The sequence below is a fragment of the Eumetopias jubatus genome, unplaced genomic scaffold (genome assembly GCF_037043125.1).
Source record: "Eumetopias jubatus isolate StellerSeaLion01/CBP00866 unplaced genomic scaffold, mEumJub1_p1.0 scaffold_75, whole genome shotgun sequence".
NCBI classification, from domain to species: Eukaryota; Metazoa; Chordata; class Mammalia; order Carnivora; family Otariidae; genus Eumetopias; species Eumetopias jubatus.
Genome location: NW_028274881.1, coordinates 732,633 through 753,497, shown reverse-complemented (window position 1 = coordinate 753,497; position 20,865 = coordinate 732,633). Strand labels below are relative to the sequence as shown.

The window sequence follows — 20,865 nt, the reverse complement described above, 5'->3', positions numbered from 1 at the left end:
GCAGGGGTCACACAACCAGTTGAAGAAGTTAAGGCTGGTGGTGTCGTGCCTGCGCCTGGGAGCTCCACGTTCAAAGTCCCAGAACCACTGCACTGGAGTGGAACGAGACGCCCTATAGCCTGCAGGAATGGAAAATTTAGAAGATCCTGTGCAAGGCCTAGGACCCACGCCACCTCGCCCTCTCTCCCTGTCAACCTCCCAGGGTCTCTCCCTCCTGGGCAGGGTTCCGGGCCTACCCCCACTTGGGGGCACCGCGCGCACCTCCCCTCGCACTCCCAAGAGCACCCCTGCCTGCCCCCAGCATCCTCAAAGCTCAAGCCTACTCTTACCGACAATGCTAAGATGATACTTCCTTAATGATCACTTTGTTCAGGAAGTAGGGGTTGTTCTCAAAGAAAAACATCAACCTACAGCGGTACTTGGGACGGCACAATTCCTCCACCTGCGCCGCCGAAGAAAGAGTAGGGCACGTGGGAACGTGTCCTTTACCTATCCCTAGCTGCTTGCCTGGCTGCGCTCTGAACCACTATGCCGGCCCTTTCATGCTCAAACCCCTCTCCCAACGGGCCTCTCCCAGCCTCCATCTCCCACGACTGACCTCCAAATTGGTCAGGTAGCTGAGCATGTCACTGTCCTGTTCACCCATCACGGCTGATATCTTGGGGTGATTCAGGATCTAATTTGTGTCAAGGAGCCTCGCACGTGCTATGGAAGGAGAGCCAGGAGCGACCCAGCCCTTCCTGGCTGAGAACGAAGTATCCGAACAGCGCATGTGCAGAAACACCAGGGCCTGCAGGCCTCCCAACCTCCTAAGCCCCTGCCCTTTCTTCCCACCTGCTCAACCCTGGGGAGTCCCTTGGCTGCCAGAACCTCTGACGCTGCCTGCACTCAACAGGGCAAGGCCAAGGGCCTGATTGCTCTCTGTTCCCAAGTGCCCTGGCCTGTGCCTGTGGCCTGCAGGCAGTCACTGCTTTGGATGGCTGGATGTGCTCCGTCCCACTCTCACAGCTTGTTTGCTTGGGTGTTTCCCTGAGGCTCCATAACTTTGAGGGGCCTCCTGTGCACAGGAGGGGGCCACGCGGCTCACCTGGAGGATGGCAGCACACCCACGACGCAAAGGGTGATACAGACAGTTTTAGCTAATGGGAGGGTGAGGAGTAGGTGGGGGCAGGAGGGAAAGGAAAAGAGAGAGAGGGACAAAGAGACCCCACACCGGGAGGAACGGACACAAGGGGGGGGCAGAGAGGACAGAGGGAGAGGGCGGGCGAGGACACAGAGGGGGAGAGACTGGCAGGGAGGAAAGGTGCATGTAGGTGCCTGGGCCTGGGGCCCCGGCCTGGCTGTGTGGGGCTGGTGGAGACAGAGGTTGCAGCACCCCGGCAGGGCCGAGTCTGAGGTCCGGCGGTCTGCTGAAGCGAGGCGGCCCGCTGATGGACTCGGCAACCCGTGTGTGGACGAGATTGTGGGTCGGCCCTGAACTCTGGAAACCACGCAGTCTCTGAAGGGTAGGGAAGGGGTCCGGGCAGCCTCCCCGTTTGCCCCAGGTCCCAATAAATGTTTCTTTCCAATATCTGGTCTGAGCCAAGTGGGATTTGGGCTACAGTACTTGTCGAAGAGTGTTGACCCACGTTCCCTGAACCCTGCAAGCCTGTTGGGAGAGCTGCAGGCCCAAAGCTTTCGCCTGCAGCTTCAGCTCAAACCCGGTTGGACAGGTCTCAGCCCCTGCGTTCTCAGCCCCGCCCCGAAGCGCCTTCCTCTGCTCTGCCTTATAGGGATCGTGGGAAGGGGGTTAGGAACCCTTCCCCACAGCGCCCGTGGCCGTGGCTCTGCTGCTGCCCTCCTCCCGGTGCTCCTCCACCACAGCCAAGCCCCACCAGCCGGAGGAAGGATACGGCCTGGGCCCAGAAGCCAGGGATGCACTGGATGATGGCCCTCCGGCGAGCCAGGTGAGAACTCCGCTTCTGATTCCTCCTGCGCTTGAGCCGCACGTAGGCCCTGGTAGCTTGGGCATCCACAGAGCTGAGCGCCACCTGAACAACCTCCAGCGCGGCCAGCGGGACCCAGCACTGGCTCTTCCTGCGGCAGCTCCTGCAGCTTCTCGTCCTGCTCCGCTTGAGTCACCTCCCCGTCTTCCACGGCCACGACCTCCACCACCGCCATGATATCCTCCACCACGACCACCAAATCCTCCCCCCGGACGGCCTCGCCACTGCCCTGCCGAGTCTCAGCCTCCTGCACAGATTCTGCAACCATGCCGCCCGCACCTAGGGCCTGTGGCGCCCACGCCTCGCCACAGGCGCTCGCCTCCCCACGGGCCTCCGAATCCTCACCGCCCCCTCCACGGACTAAGGTGGCCCAGGATTCCCGGGCAGCCCCGCCTTGCCCGGACCGCGCCTGGCTCTCCATGGGGCACTGCACGCAACCGCGCAAGCCGCAGACAGAAGGAGCTGGAGTGGCGAGCACGCAGCTCCGGCAAGCGCCGGGTAGTTGGAGCTATGGCGCCCACGCTCTGAGGCGGACAGCTATCGGAGGCCGCTGGCCGGGGGGACGCATGCGCACAAATACTGGGGGCCTGGTGGCTTCTGGGTGGCGTTGGGGGTTGCACTCCTCGCACGCATGTGGGCTTTGTGGGATATTACCACCCCTCTCACGCCCAGGATGCTGAGCGGCCCCGAGGACCAACCCGTGGCAGGGCGGTGGGCGTGGCCGCGGCCGGCACCACCCCTTGTTCCCGGGGGAGCCAGGCCGCCACTGCACCTCCTCAGGGGTGGCGTCCGTGCCTGGACCCTGGCCATTTTCTTCGCTGACACCTCCCAGTCCATTCCCGGGAGGTCCCTGCTATCACAAAACTCGTGTTCATCTTCTTACCAGTTCCCTTGGGAACACGCTCCTGGCACGGGGGAATTCAAAGCCAGCGGCTCAAAGGGTGACCCCCGCCGCCAGGGATCCTCACCCGGCCCCTTCTTAGTCACACTGGGGGCCAGCTCTGCAGTCATTAGCTGTTGCTCCAACCACTGCCACATGGCTCTCCACATTGCTTCCAACACTTTAGCCGCCCTGTGCGGGAGGGAGTCTGCAGGCGGCCCAGGAGGATCTGGGATGCAGGGTCTTCCCCGCCCCAAAGACCCGCCTCTCCTAAAAAGAGAGGAACCGCACACAGATAATTGGCCTAGCAGGAGCAAGGAGCTAAGTTCCGAGGCCACGCCCGTGCTCACACAACCACTGGCACAGCCACTGTCAAGTCCAGGATTTGGACTCTTTGGCAGGCTAATGGGCCGGGTAGCTAGCCTGAAGAGTACCTCTGGGTGTGTTGTTTCGTCAAAGCCACTGGTAGGATTCGCTCCCACTGTACTTTCCTCTGCCTGGCCCTTCATCTTTTGTTTCTCCCTCCTTGCCTGATCCACGCTCCCTTTCCCTGTGTCTTCCTTCCCGCCTCACCATAACTGCCAGGGATGTCTGAGCTCCAGCATAATGCTACACGGAGCCTGCTTTAATCTGCCTTCCTGAGGAGCTGTGGCTGTCTTGGCTGCCCCAGCTCTGCTGCAAGTTCTTCCTTGGTCTGTCTGTCCCTGAGTGGAGTGCCAGCCAGGGAGGGGATGGCAAAGTGAGCATTGCCGGCACACCCTGCCCCTTCTGCGGTACTCACGAGGCCCTTCTCCACAATCCCACACTTCATGCCGGTCCCCTGCAGGGAGGCATACCGAAATGTATACGAATCATGCCACCTGAAGTGCCAGGAAGGCCCAGTGGGTGATGGCAAGCCCGAAGGCGATGTGTTGCATCGTGGGAGGGCCTCACATATCTAAGAGGGATGGGTCGGGCCGCCCGTGGCGGGGGGTGGGATTTGACCAGAAGGAGGCAGTTGGAACCCCCTTGGGGTGAAGTGCAGGGTTCTGGGTGGTAGCGCGTCACCGTTTCAAATTCTACTCGTCAACGCACCCAGTGACCTTACAGGGATAACAATGCCCGGGCATCTGGGGTGGGGGGAGAAGAACAATTTTTTGAAACTGTCCCTGACACAACCCAGACTGTGGGTTTACTGCTACAGTCCAAACTGAATTAGTTCCTGTATACTTGCCCAGGGCGCTAAAGGAGGGTCCTGAAGAAATAGTGCACCAAAAAGAGCACATCCTTGGGGATAGGGAAGACCGGGGTAGGGGTGTTCCACAGGGAGAGGTGAAGAGCAGGAGCGGTGTGGAGAAGGAGAAGAAGAGAGAGGGTGGTCAGAGGGAGAGGAACAGGGAGGGAGAGGAGGGGGTGCGAGGGAGAGAGGAGGGCAGAGGAGGAGGCAGGCATGGGGACAGGGTGGGCGGGGGAGGGAGAGAGGGGGGAGCGAGGACGGGCGGAGGCAGGGACGGAGGCTGAATTCTCTACATTGCAAAGCCCACAGCCTGAACGAAAACATTCCCTCCTGGACGTCAGGAGGAGATCTGAACGCACCCGTGGCCCTGCAGACAGATCCCACAACGTCATGCGGGTGAGATGGAGAGGCAAAGCCACAAAGAAATGAAGTGAAGGGCTCCAAAGAGGTCTGCGGGAAACTCTCATGCCCACCACCGACATGTGCGAATCCGGAATGCCAGAGAGAGGAGGGAGGGAGTTATTCATGCAGCAAGTGCACGAAGACCTAAGGTGACAGGGCTTTGCAAGTTGCCTGACAACGCTGACTCTGCACATCCAAGGAGCCCAATGTACTCCTAGCAGAAGGTACGCTCCAAAGTGTCGCCCAGGCCACTGGGCCAGCGAGGCAAAGACGCATCTCTCGGCAGCCTACAGAGTTGGGACTGACCCACCACCTACCGGGATCCTCAGGGAGAGGAAGAGCCTGCTACCCCTTTGGATGCACGGAGTCCAGAAGTCACTGCGTGATACGTTCGACCGGTTCAGAGAGAAAACTCCTGTAAAGTGCAGTCGATGTTCGGCACCAATGACCCAGAAAATGTTCGCCAGACATAAGGAGTAGGAATGGGAGGATGAGCGTGGGTCATGAGGGCTGCGGTGCAATGCTGGTGGGAGGCGGGCCCTATGGTAAAGAGAGGCCAGCGGGCCAAGAGGAAGCAGGTATGTGAGTCCCTTATGTCAAGGTGCTAGCCTGAAATAAGGCATCCCCCTAAAGTACACGCATAACAATCACCAGAGCAGGATTTGCATATGGAAGTACTCTGCATTGCCTAATGGGCCCCAGAGACAAATGCTTCCAAGCAGGCATCCCTTTGCATACTCAGGTGAGCAGGCACAGAGCTATATCTTGGAAGCTGCAGGGTGCCGTTCCGTGGAGTCATGACAGACAGCCTTGAGCAGGCCCCTCGCGCCTTGCGCCAGCCTTGTCCCTGTTATCGGCCGACCTGGGGCCTCCCAGGCTCAGGTGTTCACTGCAACTGTGAGTGGGGAGAGCCCCGAAGAATGCGCGTTCAACGTAGATGCGGTAAAGCACTCTGGGTTATAGGAGTTTTGTTCCCGTAGTGCCCGGGTTCTTGGCTGCACCGCGTCGAGGAAGGAAGGGGTAGACCAGACGAAGTGCACTAGGCAGCAGGGCAAAGTTTATTGAGCCAGAGTACAATACGCCCTGAGAGGGCTGCCGGGTTCGCATTCAGACTTGGGTGTTCTTTTGAGCTCTTTCCAGAACCTTGAGAGTGGGCCCCTTGTGGATTCGCTGCCAAGGTGCGGCCAGTCAGGCCTTGGATCACGCTGCCCTTCTCCCATGTTGATGGGTCTTGTGGGCTGACATCTGGAGACCAAGTGCCTGAGCTTGTGACAGCGACCAGTGTTTCATGGTTAGTTCCTTTATTTCGTGTCGTGCTGCAACATGGACCCCTGCAGAGGCTGTTAGACTGGATGCTATCGTCTTCTCTGAGCGGTCAAACGGGACGGTAGCGTGGTTTTTCTGAGCTGTCCGGCCCCCTGCTTTCCCGTTGGGGACGCTGGACCTGACGCCCTCAGCATCCAGTTGACTCTCGACATCCGGGGCTCCCTGATCTCCCAAAGCTTTTGACCGCCCCGCCTCGGCCATTTCTCCAGGCCGGGCCTCAATCACGCCATTGTTCGAGCAAAGGGGAGGTTTGCTAAGAGGTGGGGGATCCTGTGCCCACCTCTTCCCCCATGTTTTACATTCTTGGCATCACCCTACCAAAAGGAACAAACATAGATGTCTACCCTGCGGTGCCCCGAAATGGCCCAGCCTAGGACCCCTTCAGACCATGTGCCAACATGGGTGCTGTCCTGCTCACGTTGCGGATTACGAAGTCACACGTTCATCTGAGCTGCACAAGAAGAGCCAGGGTCCAGCTGACGGGTACCCCGGCATTTACAGACCAAGAAGCTGAAAGAAGGGCGCCTGGGTGGCTCAGCTGGTTAACCAGCTGCCTTCGGCTCGAGTCCTCGTGCTGGAGTCCCGGATGGAGCCCCACGTCGGGCTTCCTGCTCAGCGGGGGTCTGCTTCGGCCTGTGACCCTCTTCGCTCTCCTACCTTCTATCTCTCATTCTCTCTCTTAAATAAATAAATAAAATCCTAAAAAGAAAAGAGGCTGATAAGCCCGATCTCCCCACAGGGCGAAAGAGACAAGCCTTCCCTCCTAGAACTTCAGAGGCTTCCGCCCGCCCTGGAAGGGCAACGCTAGGTCCTACAGATCATCAAATCCACAACCTGATGCCAGACAGGAGATCTGTCCTTCATACTGTAAGGGACAAGAAGCATCCTTGCAGTTTCACTGTCAAACCTTCCGACGGGAAAGTGCCGCTGCACTTCCCAAAGCTGTGGAGCAGGGAGCCTCACTGGCTGGGGCGTGGTGCGGGGTAGGAGGGTTAGTATCGCCCTCTCATCCTCAGGGCTGGTGCCCATGGAGCCAATTTAGCTGGGGATGGAGAAGAGCCTCGTGGGGCAAACGCTCATATCTCCCCACTCTGCTGCCTGCGGACACGGTCCTCTGCCAGCGTCTCAAGGCAGAGGCGTCTCAGGCAAGCAGACACCCGCTTGGGGGAGGAGCACCCAAGGGGCTCACCTCACCGCCTCCCAGGTGCGGCTCACGACAGTTGCTCAGTATGCTCCTGGTCTTTCCGTGGACCTACGCACAGAACCCTAAGGGTTATCAGCCCCAGAGTCATCATGAGACAGGCAGCACATGGGTGGGTAGCACGGCCCTTGCACGTAGCAACTGTGCTACCCCTGCCCCACCGCTCTGACTATCTGCATTCTGGCAGACACCAAACTAGGGCCCTAGGAAAACAAGAGGCTAGGGATCCTGGGGGAGCGTGGGTTCGACAGTGTGTTAGTGTAAGAAGATGTGAGTGAAACAGCCTTGGGTTGGTGGGTGAGTGTGTGTCTGAGTGAGGGAGCGAGTGTGCGTATGTTAGGGGTTGTGTGTGAAGGAGTGTGTATGTGGGGGTGACTGATAGTATGTGTGTTTCAGTGTGTGGGAGTGCCTGAATGAGTGTGGGGGGATGAGTGATTTGTACCTGAGTATGCTTCTCAGACTGTGTGTGTGTGTGTGTGTGTGTGTGTGTGTGTGTGTGTCTCTCAGTCTTGCCCACAAATTAGAGTCTCGCCTGGCTCCTGTGCATGAATGAGTGTCATCTTTCTGCCCTCCTTCCATCACCTCCCTCAGTCGCCTCTCCCAACGACCCTCCTTACGGTCTGACCCATATTCCCTATCATCGTGGCTGGTCCTGAGAGTCCAACCGTGACAGCAAGAGCCTGTGCACCGTTCCTAGGCCCATGAAGTGCACCAGCGCTGGGTTCAACTGAGTAACGTACCTTGGGTTCTCCCCGCACCTCCCCCGTGGCATGTGCATTGGATGTGTCGGAGGACACCCACCAGGGAGCATCCCTGGACGACTCTCATCACCATGCAGCAAACCTGCGTCCTGGACATGTTCGGCCCTTGCTCATCGCTCCCTTTCCTTGAACTTCCTCATTTCTCCAGGGAAGAGATGAGCCCCAGGTAGCTGGCCTTGGTCTCATTTCTTCTCCTTACCAAGCGCCCCCGCACCCCAAGGGGAAGGACCTCTGACCCCTAGGATGCAGTCCCCGAGCATGTGTGCCCTAGCCCTCTGGGCAAGCATGCAGGCCAAGCCATTCCATGAGCTGGCGATGCCCAGGCAGAGAAGTCAAACACCCACACGAGGCCGATGTGCTCAGGCACTCCCCCGACCCCTTGCCACAAACGCGAGTGCGCAACCAAGCGCCCGCATGCACACACACACATGCACACACACACACACATATATACACTCACACAAGGACACTTGAACTTGTTTTTCAAACTTTTAATATTGTTCCAGGTCACCTGGGGCCTCAATCTGCCCTCTGTTTCGCACGGCTTCGGCCTTTGGTTACTCCCACGCAGAGGAACCACCCAAACATTCGGGTCCACCTGAAGCTTTTGGACTGGCTTCGGCCAATGCAATGCTCCCTCATTTTCATCTCAAATGCATGACGCTCCCTGGGAGGGACAGGCACACAACATGCAGACAGACACACATGCACACAGGCACACAGTAGGAGACCCCTGTGTACCCTCTGGGCCATAGGTAGGGTTGCTTCAGGGTTTGAAGGCCCTCCCCGGGAACGGCGGTCACTCTCCCATGCCACTCGTCGCTGCGCACTGTGATCGCCTTAGCCATCCTCCACCCATGTATTCAAATAATCTGTGCACGCTGGCCAGTGTTCTCAGCGTGGCTGGGGGCGGCGGGAAAGGAGCTGCCTGTGGAAATCAAGGGTTCGACTGTGGTCTCCAGACCAACACAGAAGTGTGACGGGATGGCAGGGTGTGCCTTTGCGCCAGCGTACCCAGACGACTGTGCCAAGGGTGGCGGGAGGCAGCTTCACTGGGCCCAAGTGTAAGGCGGTGCTAGGACACCTGAGGGTGGGGCTCATGGCCCATGAGAATTCCCACAAGTGCAGCTGCGAGCCGGCTTTGCCTCCCCAGGTCTGCTCATGGACGCTGCTGGGCCCCGCCTGTCTCAAACCCCCCATGCCGAAGCCCTTTGCCACTGCACTTGTCCAAGCTCCCTGTCTCATAGTGATGCCGTTTTGACCCAGGGTCCTTGCATCGGAGAATTTCTCGGAGCCTCAGTGTCTCCATTGGTGGAGCCAGGTCCCACGGGCACCATGGCGCACAATTCGGCACCCACACCCCAGGCCCCTCACCTGTCATCCTCTCGGGTCCCTCTCCTGGGGCCTTCTTCCTCACGTTGTCCTGCAAGGGGTTGGGCCACAAGTCGTCCATGATGATGTGGCAGGGGAAACGGGGCAGAGCTCAGAGGCCCATCCCAAGTAGCCGGGGAACCCACGGGGTCCTTCCCGCTGTTTATCACTGGGCCCCACCTCAGTTATGGTGCTAGAACCAGCAAAGCTGTGGTCAGAGAACCAGTTGAAGGAGTTAAGACTGGTGTTGTGGTGCCTGCGACTGTAGGCCTCCTGTTCATAATCCTGGTGCCACTGGATGGGAGTGGAATGAGACGGTCCATACCCTGCTGGAAGATGAGAATGGGAGACGGCGCCAGGTAACGTTTTGGGTTCGACCCTCCGTCTTGCACCTGCTGCCGCCCATTCAGGCAGCAGCCTCTTACCAGCAGCGCTGAGGACATACTCCTTCACAACGACTTCATCCCGGAAGTAGGGGTTTTTTCGAAAGAAGAGCAGGATCTTGCGGCAATCACGGGGAAACCTGAGTTCCTCCACCTGCCGGGTGGCAGACTGGGGGAGACGGGGGTGAAATGTCTGACCAGCAGACCCTCCCCGTCCTGATTTCGGGGCTGGATCTCTTCGGCACGCTCCCCTCTCCCGTTCCCCGCCCCGGCCTCAGTGTGCCGGGCCAGACCTTCAAATCCGTCATGTAGCCAAGGTGGCCTTCATCTTGCTTCCTGATCACGGCTGACATCTGTGGGTGGTTCACAAACTGCTGTGAGTCTAGGACCCTCCGAGGGCTTGAGATGATAGAGCTACAACAACAGAGCAGGTCTGGACAGCAGCCGGGCACCGCCCCCCCCTCTGCTTCCCGATCGCACGCCCCCACAAGGGCTGCATCAAGACCCGCTCGCTGGGCCCCCGCACGGAATCCTGTAGATCTCAACACTCACACAGGAAGCGGTGCATCCTCAGGGAAACCGCTCCCGCCCCACACCGCCCTCCGCAGGCCATACTCATGTCCTGACAGCCAGACACAACCAGTTCATCTCCAGACAAGCACACATTCCTGCCTCAGGCTGACCAGGTGGGCACTCACAACCATGCGCCTGCCTTGAAACCCCGAGGGGAACTCGAGCTTTGCCTGGAGTCGTTTTGAGGAAAGACGCCCTGCCGCGGCTCCCAATTCCTAATTCTGAGCTGGAACGCTGCTGCTACTCTCCCACTGGACTTCCAGTGCCTTGTGCGAAATCAAGGGCACCCTGAGGCCCCCAGCCCCCAATTCCACCCAGAACGAGGATGTCGAGGCTGTCGGGATCACCAGGGCATGAGCGTGGCCACCACACCCCGGCGTGGCTGGGGGTGTGTCTGCGGGTCTGGGGGTTCACCAACCGCTGTATTTTGATACTCATCGTCCCCCTCCTTCGGTTCCTCTTGCTCTAGCCCGGCCACATCGGGGTCCCTCCATGACAGCGTCAAGGATACAGCCTTGGCCCAGAAGCCAGGGATGCCCCGCATAAGGGCGCTTCGGTGTTCCAGGGGACGCTGCCGCCTCCGACAACACCTGAGCCTGAGCCCAGAGTAGGAGCTGCTGGCGTGTTTCTTCATGCGCTCCAGCTCCAACTGCAGGGCCTCTAGAGCCTCGAGCGAGGACAGGATCGGACCCCGCCGCCCCTCTGGCTGTTCTTCCGCTTTCCGCTTCTCCTGCAGCTCCTGAGCCCCTCTTCCTCCTTCAGCCCTCCTCCCTCTGGTCCTCCTGCTCAGCCCCTTCAGCCTCCTCTCCCTCCTCAGGGCCCTCGCACTCCCCAGCCTCCTCTTCCTTTGCCTCTCCAACATGCTCCTCCTTAGCCTCCTCCACCTCAGCCTCTTCCGCAACAGCCTGCTCCTCAGCCTTTTCCTCACCCTCCTCTTCCTCAGCCTCTTCAGGCCCCTCCACCTCCTCCTCTTCCTCGGGCTTCTCCTCCTCCCTTGGCTCCTGCTCAGCCTCCTCAGCCTCCTCCTTCTCAGCATCCTCAGCCTCCCCTCCTCCACCCTGTCCACATCCTCCTCCTCCTCCCCCTGCTCCTGCTCAGCCTCTACAGCCTCCTCGCCCTCTTCCTCCACAGCCTTGCAGCCTCCTCCTCCTCACACTCTTCTTCCTCACCGTCCCCCTCCCCCTCCTCCTCGGACTCCTCACCTCCCTAGGCTCGTCTTCCTCCTCCGTGTCAGCCTCGTCTACCTCCTCCGCGGCCTCCTCCGTGGCCTCCTCGTCCTCTCCGTCCTCCCCCTCCAACACGACCAGTTGCAGCACCATCCTTAGGTCACCCCCCACTAGCCCCAGCTCCTCCACCAGGATGGCATCCTCGCTCTCCCATCGCTCCTCCCCTTCCCGCACAGCCTCGGCCGCCATCCCCAAACCTAGGGCCTCCAACGGGCGTACGTAGCCCGGGGGCCTCTATCCCCGTGCACAGCTGCCTCTTGAACGGCCCCTTTCCCGACTGAGGCGGGTCCAGGATTCTGGGGACCGCCCCGACTCCGCCGGGCACCGCGTCAACACCACAGGGCCCTGCCTCGCTGTGGCAGCTGCGGTGGGAGGGGCTGGATATGTGAGCGCAGACTCCGCAGGCGGCACGGCAAATGGAGCTCTGGCTCCCATGGACGGCGACCGACAGCAGTCTCCACCCGGAGGACGCTGGACTCGGGGAAGAATGCACCCTAAGGCCTGGGGCCAGGTGTCCAAGGGGCAGAGGTGGCTGGGGCACGTATTCAGCCTAGGCGGGATAGAGTCCGCGAGCCACCTCCAGGACGCGGGACGGCCGTCGCGTCCAACCAGTGGCACGGCGGGGGGCGTGTCCTCCCGCAACCCTGCCCCTCGACCCTACCTGAGCCCGACAGCCATGCTTGGAGCCTGCCAGTGCGCCTCCTCCGGAGTGGCCTCACCTCCTTCGGGTTCGCAGCCTCACCGAAACCCTCTATCACCCCCATGCCTCCCGCGAAACACCACCCCCAGCCCACCCCCCTGCCCCCGCCACCCGCGGCCTCGTCGGGCACGCCCTCTGCCTGGATTTTGTACCGACTTGTGAAGCTGTCCCTCGCCCTTCCCGAAGAGACTCATGTAAGACTCAGGACACTGTGTGCTCCTCCAGGAAGCCTGGTCCAGTGTGCGTGGAAATGGTCAGCCCAGGGCCTGGAGTATACATAGTGCCATTTCTGGAGACAGAGGCCCAGAAGCCGTCTGCCTCCTCAGGGGAAATGTGCGGCAACAGTTTGTCCCAGCGCATGCCCTCTGCTGGTCAGAAGAAAACGACGAAGAGTGCTCTGTCCATGGGTCCGCCTTTCCCGACCTCATGGCCTCCTCTCCGTCCTCATCCATAACCTACTCCACCTCAGCCTCGTCCCCCGTCCTCCTCTCTGACTTTGTCTCCCGGCGCTCTTTTTCTGACCCCTGTGCCCACACGGCCACTGGAACCTAAAGACTTCCGCACAGAAAATGCAGATGCGTCTCGGAGCATCTCTTTTCTCAGGAAATCAAAGCCCTCTGCCCCTCAGGGACCGCCAGCCAGGTCGGTGACCCTCAAAAATGTGCCAAGCTGGGTGCCCACACAAACAAACACTCACAGAGACACGCAGTGTGTTTGACATGGAGGACAGAGGGAGGCATGCCTTTCCCGGAGCCAAGAATATACAGCAAATGGGACCTAGATGCCCCTCCCTGAAGAGGAAGTCTGGGCCAACCCTCTGGGTAAGGCGGCAGGTGGATGCTGTCCACCGGCTCGGTGACCTCAGTGCCCACTCTTTGGAAGGCCACGCGGCAAGGAGCTGAGGATGACACCCAGGTGACAGGCAGCAAGAACGCCTGCCCCACCAGAGATGGAACGTCCTGCATTGCATTCTGCAAATAGCACACACACCCGGGCAGATTTGTGCTCACCTGCACAAACACGTCCACGTACACTGGGAAAGGCACACACCACGGGACACACACACGGTCCCCGCTCACAGGCATGCACACTTGGCCACACAAACACTCCACCGTGCACGGGCAAAGACACAATCAGGAAATAAACACCCAACACTTATGATCTCCGGCGCAAAGGCATGCACACTTGACTGGAACACACACTGACATGCACAAGAAACACATAAAAACACACACTCACAACACTGAGAAGCACACACTCACAGGCACACAGGTACGAACACATGACCGCACAGATACACATATACGCACACATGTGAAGACGCATACACATGGAATGGAAACACACATGGTGCCCGTACACAGGTATGTGCAGTGGGCCACACAGCGGGGGCACACACACACACACAAACACACACACATCCGTGAGCCAACACACACTCAGGCAACACCCACCAACTCACAAGGTCTGTGGCACACAAATATGCACAGTGGCCTCACACACCAACACATACGTAGGCATGCACACACCCAAAACATAAACACCCAGCGTCCCTACACAGTGGCACACACATGTGGCTTCACAAACAGAACACCCGGTCACCTGCAAAACTCTCTCCCGGTACAAACACCAAGACAGAGTGTCTTTGGTCCACAGGCATGCGCACTTGCCACACACGCACGTGTACCTTCAACCTCACACACACCGCACAAACACACACGATCCACAGGAGAGTGGCATGCTCAGGTGGCCGCACGTGCAAGCTCACACACATGCACGCACGCACACACACAGAGAGCTAAACGCAGACCTCCCTCACACAGCGCCCTCACTAACCTGCAGTGCCTTCCACCACTCACACATGCCTTCCCTCACACGTCCTTGGAACTATCCCCTGTGGTCGGGATTTGAGGCTCAGGAAGGACTGGGTCCGCAGGGACCGCAAGGGATGGCCTCCTTAGTCCTCCTGGGACATGTAGGTTTTGTGGTGCAACAACCGGAGGCAGGCAGGGAGCACATCACAGCAGTGCGGTGCATGCTTCCAGGATTAAGGGTACTGGGCCAAGCTCCTTAAGCGGCGTCAATGGCGCGGGACCAGGAGCCACCAGGTCACGAGGGCCCCGCTCGCCAGGACACTTCCCCACCTGTTTCTGTGTCCTGAAGAATAAAGCACCCATGAGGAGAACTCTGCCTTTTCCCGTTGTCCTCCTAGACCCTGCCCAGGAGATCCTCATGCCATGCCCTCCCCTCCCCTGCACCCATGCTGAACATCACCGCCATTCATACAAGCCCACATATCGGAAGATGGAGGGTCCCCCCCAGGCAGACTGCCTCCTTCCATGTCCTGGCTCCAAGGACAAACACACACACAGACGTAAAGCGCTTCTTAATTTGTTTATGTCACTCCCACCATCTTTTCAGATACGTGCTGGATACTCTCCAGAGCTCGCCTGGTGATCCTTTCCCCCATTTCAGTCCTGTGCAGGGAAAGCACCACGTAGCCTCGTCCACAAATCTCTCACAGCGGTGAACGGTCCTCCTCTTCTTGTGGTTGGTCAGACTCTGATGCTCTGCGATGTCCACGTCCACATAGCTGCTGTGCCCCGGGGGCACACACTCACACACACACACACACACACACACACACACACACGTTAGGGATTCGCTAAAATGCATAATGCGGAGGGTAGCCAGGTGGGTTGAGGGTGTCCTCTGTCCTCGTGGGATCCCTGTTCCTCCTCCCCTAGAGACCCAGGAGCTTCGAGCCCACAGCCCAGTGCCATTCCCAAGTATGGCCATGTGGCTGTGGGAGGCCCCGGGGTGGTTGGGAACACGGAGGGAAGTGGGGAATTCGTGGCACAGGAGTGGGTTGGGACAAGGGAGCCCCACTCCCAAGACTGGTAGGTCATCCCCAACAGAACAAGCGGCCGGAATCCTGACAGAGGAGCCGAACGGGCATGGCTGACAGTTCCGAGAAACGGGGTAGATACCGTTCTCCTCTCCCGAGTGACCAGGGAAGCTCTGGCAGCCAGCCTGGCGGGCCTGAACTTGCCGATTTGGACGCAACCCCCTGGATGTGTGCTGAGTTCCCCCAGGTTCACTTCTCACCCTGCCAACCGCTCCCTTGGCCAGCTGGGGCCAAGGCTCCTCTGAGCCTCAGGTTCCCACCATGAAACTGCCTGTCCCCAGGCACCTTCCACACACAAACATCAGGACCCAACCCCCTGGCTCCTCACTGAAAGGCCCTCTTCTCAGCTCATGACCTTCGGGTGTATTCCTGCCGTGGGTAGTACTCCAAGGGATCGGGCTAAAGGTCCTTGATGATGACCTGGTAGGGGAAACAGGTCAGCTGAGTATGACGCCCTGGCCCTCCTCCCAAGCAGCAGGCGCTTGGCCATCACTCCGGCTGATGAAGGACGCAGCGCCCCACCTCGGCGATCCTGTTAGACCCTGGGCCGTATGGGTCCCACAACCAGCTGAAGAAGTTACGGCTGCTGGTGTCATGCCTGAAGCTGGCAGCTCAACCTTCATAGCCACAGGACCACTGGAGTGGAGTGGAAGGAACTGCCCTCGATCCTGCAGGAAGGGTAAATTTAGGAGATGCTCCTCACAGCCTGGACCCATGCTCCATTTCCTTCTCTCCCTCCCAACCTCCCAGGCTCTCTCCATCCTGGGACCGGTACCGCCCCCACGCAGGGACATCTCGCTTCTCCCCTCCCGCTCCCAAGTCCCCCCCTGCCTGCCCGCAGCATCCAGGAAGCTCAAGCCCACTCCTACCGGCAATGCTCAGCCGATACACCTTAGCGATCACTTTGATTTGGAAGTAGGGGCTGCTCGCAAAGGGAAACATCAACCTGCAGCGGTAAGTGGGACGGCCTAGTTCCTCCACCGGCCCCGAAGAAGAACGAGGAGGGAAGGGGAAAAGTGTCTTCTAGGGGTCCCGTGCTGCGTGCCTGGGTGCAGTACTGAACGACTTTGACGGGGCCCATCCTGCTCAAACACCAATCCAACCGGGCCTCTACCAGCCTCCGTCTCCCAGGACTCACCTACAAATTGGTCATGTAGCTGAGCGTGAGAATGTCCTGGTCACCTGTCATGGCTGATATCTTGGGGTGATTCAGGATCTGCCTTGGGTCAAGGAGCTTCATCAGCACGTGCTACAGAAGGAGAGCCAGGAGCGACCCAGCCCTTCCCAGGTGAGAGCGAGTGAACCGAACATGCAAAATTTCAGAAACACCAGGCAATGCCTCCCTCCCAACATCTTCAGCTCCTTTACTTTCTTCCCACCTGCTCCACCCTGGGGTGTCCCTTGGCTTCCAGCACCTCTGAGGCTGCCTGCGCCCAACAGGGCAAGGCAGAGGGACTGTTGCTCTCTGTTCCCCAATTTCCCTGCCTATGAGTGTGGCTGGCAGGCAGTCACAGCTTTGGATGCCTGGATGTGCGCCGTCTCACGTTGATGGCTGTGTTTGCTTGTGTGTTTGCCTGAAGCCCCGTGGCTTTGGGGGGCCTCCTGTGCCCAGGGAAGGGCCGCTCGTCTCACCCGGGTCATGGCTGTGCACCAACGGCCCAAAGGGTGGTCCTGGCAGAGTCAGCAAGAGAGGGAGGGAAAGGAGTAGATGGGGGCGGGAGGGAAAGTAAAAGAGAGACAGGGACAGAGAGACCCCACACCAGGAGGAACGGACACAGGGGGAGGGCAGAGAGGACAGAGCGAAGGGGCGGGCGAGGACACAGAGCGGGGGGAGACTGGCAGGGAGGAAAGGTTCGTGTAGGCGCCTGGGCCTGGGGCCCCGGCCTGGCTGTGTGGGGCCTGTGGAGACAGAGTTTGCAGCACCCCGGCAGCGCACTGTCTGTGTTCCCGCGGTCTGCCGAAGCGAGACGGCCCGCTGACTGACATGGCGACCCGCGTGCGGGCGATATTGTAGGTCTGCCCTGAACTCTTTGGAAAACCAGGCAGGCTCTGAAAGACAGGGAATGCTGGTGGGCAGCCTCTCGGACTGCCGCATGTACCCAGCAAATATTTCTTTCCATTATCTGCTCTGAGCCAAGGGTGCTTTGGGCTACACTATTGTTGTAGAGTGTTGAAGTGCTTGCTCCCTGAAGTCCGCCAGTCTGTTGGGCGTGCTGTAGCCCCAAAGTTTTGGCCCACACCTTTTGCTCAGACATGGTCTGGACAGGTCTCAGGCCCTGCTTTTCACCCCCTCCCCGCCCTGCCCCTCCCCACCCTCCTATGCTGTGTATTATAGGGATCGTGGGTCCACACCACCAGGGGCCTGGGCGTGGGTGGCAGAGCCCTTCTCCCAGGGCTCATGACCCTGGCCATGGCTCTGCTTCTGCCCTCCTCCCGGTGCTCCACCACAGCAGCCACGCCCCACCACCTGGAGGAAGGATACGGCCTGGCCCCTGAACCCAGGGCTGCACTGGGTGATGGCCCTCTGACGAGCCAGGTGAGAACTTCACTTCTGATTCACCTTCGATTGAGCCACAAGTACGCCCTGGTAGCTTGCGCATCCACTTAGCTGAGCGTTAACAGCAACAGCCAGTGCGGCAATTGGGGCCCCGGGTGTCTTGGGACCCAGCACTGGCTCCTCCTGCAGAAGCTCTTGCACCTTCTCGTCCTGCTAGGCTCAGTCCACCTCCTCATCTTCCACCGCCATGACTTACACCACCGCCAAGATATCCTCCAGCACGACGACCAACTCCTCCCCTGGGCTGGTCTCAACTCTGCGCTGCCGGGCCTCAAACTCCTTCACAGCCTGTGCCGCCATCCCCCCTCAACTGGGGCCTGCAGCACCCCCGCCTCAACGGAGGCGCCTGCCTCCCCGTGGACCCCGGCTCCTAACGGCCCCCTCTGCAGTCTCAGCTGGTCCAGGATTCTGGGGCATCCCCGGGTCCCCGGATCATGTCTCGCTCTCCATTTAGACATGGATCATATCGTTGGGACCGAGCCACGGCAGCGGCAGAAGGAATGAGATTTAGGTGTGGGTACGCGGCTCCCTCGAGCAGCCGGCATGTGGAGATCCTGTGGTCAGGGCTAGACGCGGGCACCTTTGAAGGCCGTGCACCTGAGGGATACAGCACACAATTGTTTGGGCCCAGGTGGCTTCTGGGTTGTGGGGGCGTAGGCTACCGGCTCGCCGCCTTGGCTGGATGGGACGCCATGGCCAAGGCCATGATGCTGTCCCGAGGCCGGGAACACCCATTGGCAAGGCTGTGGTCGGGGCCTTACCCACCCCGCCCTCGCCCCAGCAGGAGACAGCCATTCAGCGAGGGAGCCCGCCCCTGTGCCCGACGGAACACCCCTCACCCACCCCTCCCACGCTTCACTACAACCCCCACCCATACAGCCTGCGTGAAACGCACCCACGGTCCCGTAGGGCACGCCATCTTCCTGTTATTTGTACCGACAATGTGACGCTGTCCCTCGCCCTTCGGAAATAGACTACTCTAAGACTGAGGAGAACGTGTGCACCATCGGGAAGTCTGGTCCAGTGTGCGTGGAATTGGTCAGCCCAGGTCCTGGATTATTCATAGTGTGATTCCATGACACAGAGACCCCGAAGCTGTCTGTCTCCTAGGGGGAAATATGCGGCTACACTTTGTCCCAGCGCATGCCCATTGCTGGTCAGGAGGAGAGCGACAGAGTTCTCTGGCCAATGGTCTGCCTGTCCTTTCCTCACGCTCTCCTCTCCGTCCTCCTCTCTGATTTCTTTTCCGGCGCTCTTTCTCTAACCCCTCTGGCCACACGACCTCTGGAACCTAAAGGCTTCCGGACAGGAAGATGCAGATGCGTCTCTGAGCATCTCCTTTCCCAGGAATTCAAAGCCCTCTCCCTCGTTGGGACCGGTAGCCAGGCCGGTGAGCCTCGAAAAGGTGCCATGCTGGGTGCGACACAAACCCAAGCTCACACGCTCACAAACACATGCAGTGTGTTTGGCATGGAGCACAGCGGGATGCATACATTTCCTGGAGCCAAGACAATACAGCCACGGATCCAGATGGCCCTCCCTGAAGACGAAGTCTGGGCAAACCTTTGGAGAGGGTGGCAGGTGGATGCTGTCCACCGGCTCGGTGACCTCAGTGCCCACTCTTTGGAAGACGAGGTGGCAAGGAGCTGAGTACGGCATCCAGGGAACAGGCAGCACAAAGGCCTTCACCACCAGCGACAGCGCCTCTGTGTTGCCCGCCTCTAGGCTTGGTCCCAGATCTCCACCTACCGGCTGCGTACCAGAGACGCATGCTCACACCTCCAGCTCACTCCCTCTGCCGCTGCTGTGGCTCCATACTGAGATCGGCTCCACGTCCAAATGGGCAGCGATGCGTGGTCCGGGTACACCGGGGCTGCCCTGGAATCCTGGACCAACATAGTCCGCAGAGGGGGCCTTGAAGAGGCGGGGACCCACGGGGAGGCAGGCACCTCGGGTGAGGAGTGGGTGCCGGAGGCCCTAGGTGTGCAGCGTTGCGGCGCAGGCTGTGCAGGACGCTGAGGCCTGGATGCATAGAGGTGAGGCCGGCCCAGGGTAGGATTTGGTCGTCTGGTGGAGGATATCATGGTGATGGTGCAGGTCGTGGCAGCGGAAGACCAGGAGGTGGAGCGAGCCGAGCAAGACGAAAATCTGCAGGACCTGCCACAGGAAGAGCGAGTGCCTGGTCCCAAGATAGCCGGGGACCCACTTGCCACACTGGCCATTGCTCTGTTAGCGCTGGGCTCACTGGATGCCCAAGCTACAAGGGCCTACGTGCAGCTCCATCGCAGGATGAATGAGAAGTGAAGTTCTCAACTGGCTTGCCAGAGGGCCATCATCCTGTACATCCCCAGCTTCTGGGCCCCGGCCTTATCCTCCGTCCGGATGGTGTGGCTTGGCTGCTGTGGAGAAACAACGGGAGGAGGGCAGGAGCAGAGACACGGCCAGGGCCATGAGCCCTGGGCGGAAGGGCGCTACCATCCACCACCAGGCACGCCGTGCTGTGGGCCCATGATCCCTATAATTCCCAGCAAATGAGGGTGGCGTGGCATATGGCAGGCGTAGGATCTGAGACCTGTCCAGACCGTGTCTGTGCAGAAATTGTGGGCCAAAGGTTTGGGGCTGCAGCACTCCCAACAGCCTTACGGGCTTTAGGGAACACGGGTCAATACCCAACACCAAGTAGTGTAGCCCAATGCACACTTGGCTCAGAGCAGATATTGGAAGGAAAAGTTTGATGGGTACCTGGCCAGGCGAAGAGGCTGCCTGCCCCCGTCCCTGCCCTTCAGAGCCTGCGTGGTTTTCCAAAGTGTTCAGGGCAGACCCACTCTCTCGTCCGCACTCAGGTTGCCAAGTCTGTCAGCGGGCCGCCTCGCTTCGGCAGACCGCGGGAACGCAGACACGAGGCTGTCCGGGTGCTTCAAACTCTGACTCTACATGCCCTACGCACCCAGGCCGATGTCGCAGGCGCAGGCGCCTACACTTGCCTTTCCTCCCTCCCCTTCTCTCCCCCTCTGTGTCCTCGCTCGGCCTCTCCCTCTGTCCTCACTGCCCTCCCCCTCTGTCCCTTCCTCCCGGTGTGGGGTCTCTCTGTCCCTCTCTCTCTTTTGCGTTCCCTCCTTCCCCCACCTACCGCTTTCCCTCCCTCTCTCACGGACTCAGCCAGTATCACCCTTTGCGCCTTGGGTGTGCAGCCGTGCTTCAGGTGAGGCAAGCGGACCCTTTCTGGGCACAGGAGGCCCCTCAATGTCACGGGGCTTCAGGCAAACACACAAGCAAACAGCCGTCAATGTGGGAAAGAGCACATCCAGCCATCCAAAGCTGTAACTGCCTGCCAGTAGCATGGACCAGACAGGGAAATGTGGGACAGGAGAGCATT

General features: G+C 59.7%; 2 protein-coding genes across 2 annotated transcripts; both read right to left on the bottom strand.

Moving 5' to 3' along the window:
* Positions 1 to 6,243: 6,243 nt before the first annotated feature.
* Positions 6,244 to 11,513, bottom strand: LOC148161756 (testis-specific Y-encoded protein 3-like). The gene is made up of 7 exons (XM_088020597.1): positions 11,301 to 11,513; positions 10,446 to 10,765; positions 9,819 to 9,939; positions 9,568 to 9,679; positions 9,323 to 9,468; positions 9,146 to 9,194; positions 6,244 to 6,260 (listed from the first exon to the last, which is right to left on the bottom strand). Exons 1-7 carry the CDS (start codon positions 11,511 to 11,513, stop codon positions 6,244 to 6,246), a joined length of 978 nt encoding a protein of 325 aa, XP_087876723.1.
* A 3,818-nt stretch (positions 11,514 to 15,331) lies between these two features.
* On the bottom strand, positions 15,332 to 17,789 carry LOC148161755 (testis-specific Y-encoded protein 1-like). Its single transcript, XM_088020596.1, has 7 exons — positions 17,686 to 17,789; positions 17,285 to 17,399; positions 16,856 to 16,981; positions 16,075 to 16,181; positions 15,802 to 15,878; positions 15,455 to 15,474; positions 15,332 to 15,352 (listed from the first exon to the last, which is right to left on the bottom strand). Exons 1-7 carry the CDS (start codon positions 17,787 to 17,789, stop codon positions 15,332 to 15,334), a joined length of 570 nt encoding a protein of 189 aa, XP_087876722.1.
* Positions 17,790 to 20,865: the final 3,076 nt, after the last annotated feature.

What these genes read in the sequence shown, in the direction of transcription:
- LOC148161756 (XM_088020597.1), bottom strand. Translation starts at nt 11,513, where the DNA reads ATGGCGGCCGAGGCTGTGCGGGAAGGGGAGGAGCGATGGGAGAGCGAG. An exon ending in GCTACATGACGGATTTGAAG is followed by an intron (nt 9,680 to 9,818) that starts GTCTGGCCCGGC and finishes GCCACCCGGCAG; the next exon opens with GTGGAGGAACTCAGGTTTCC. An exon ending in GTATGTCCTCAGCGCTGCTG is followed by an intron (nt 9,469 to 9,567) that starts GTAAGAGGCTGC and finishes ATCTTCCAGCAG; the next exon opens with GGTATGGACCGTCTCATTCC.
- LOC148161755 (XM_088020596.1), bottom strand. Translation starts at nt 17,789, where the DNA reads ATGGCGGCACAGGCTGTGAAGGAGTTTGAGGCCCGGCAGCGCAGAGTT. An exon ending in GTATCGGCTGAGCATTGCCG is followed by an intron (nt 15,475 to 15,801) that starts GTAGGAGTGGGC and finishes CATACGGCCCAG; the next exon opens with GGTCTAACAGGATCGCCGAG. An exon ending in GGTCTAACAGGATCGCCGAG is followed by an intron (nt 15,353 to 15,454) that starts GTGGGGCGCTGC and finishes TTCCCCTACCAG; the next exon opens with GTCATCATCAAGGACCTTTA.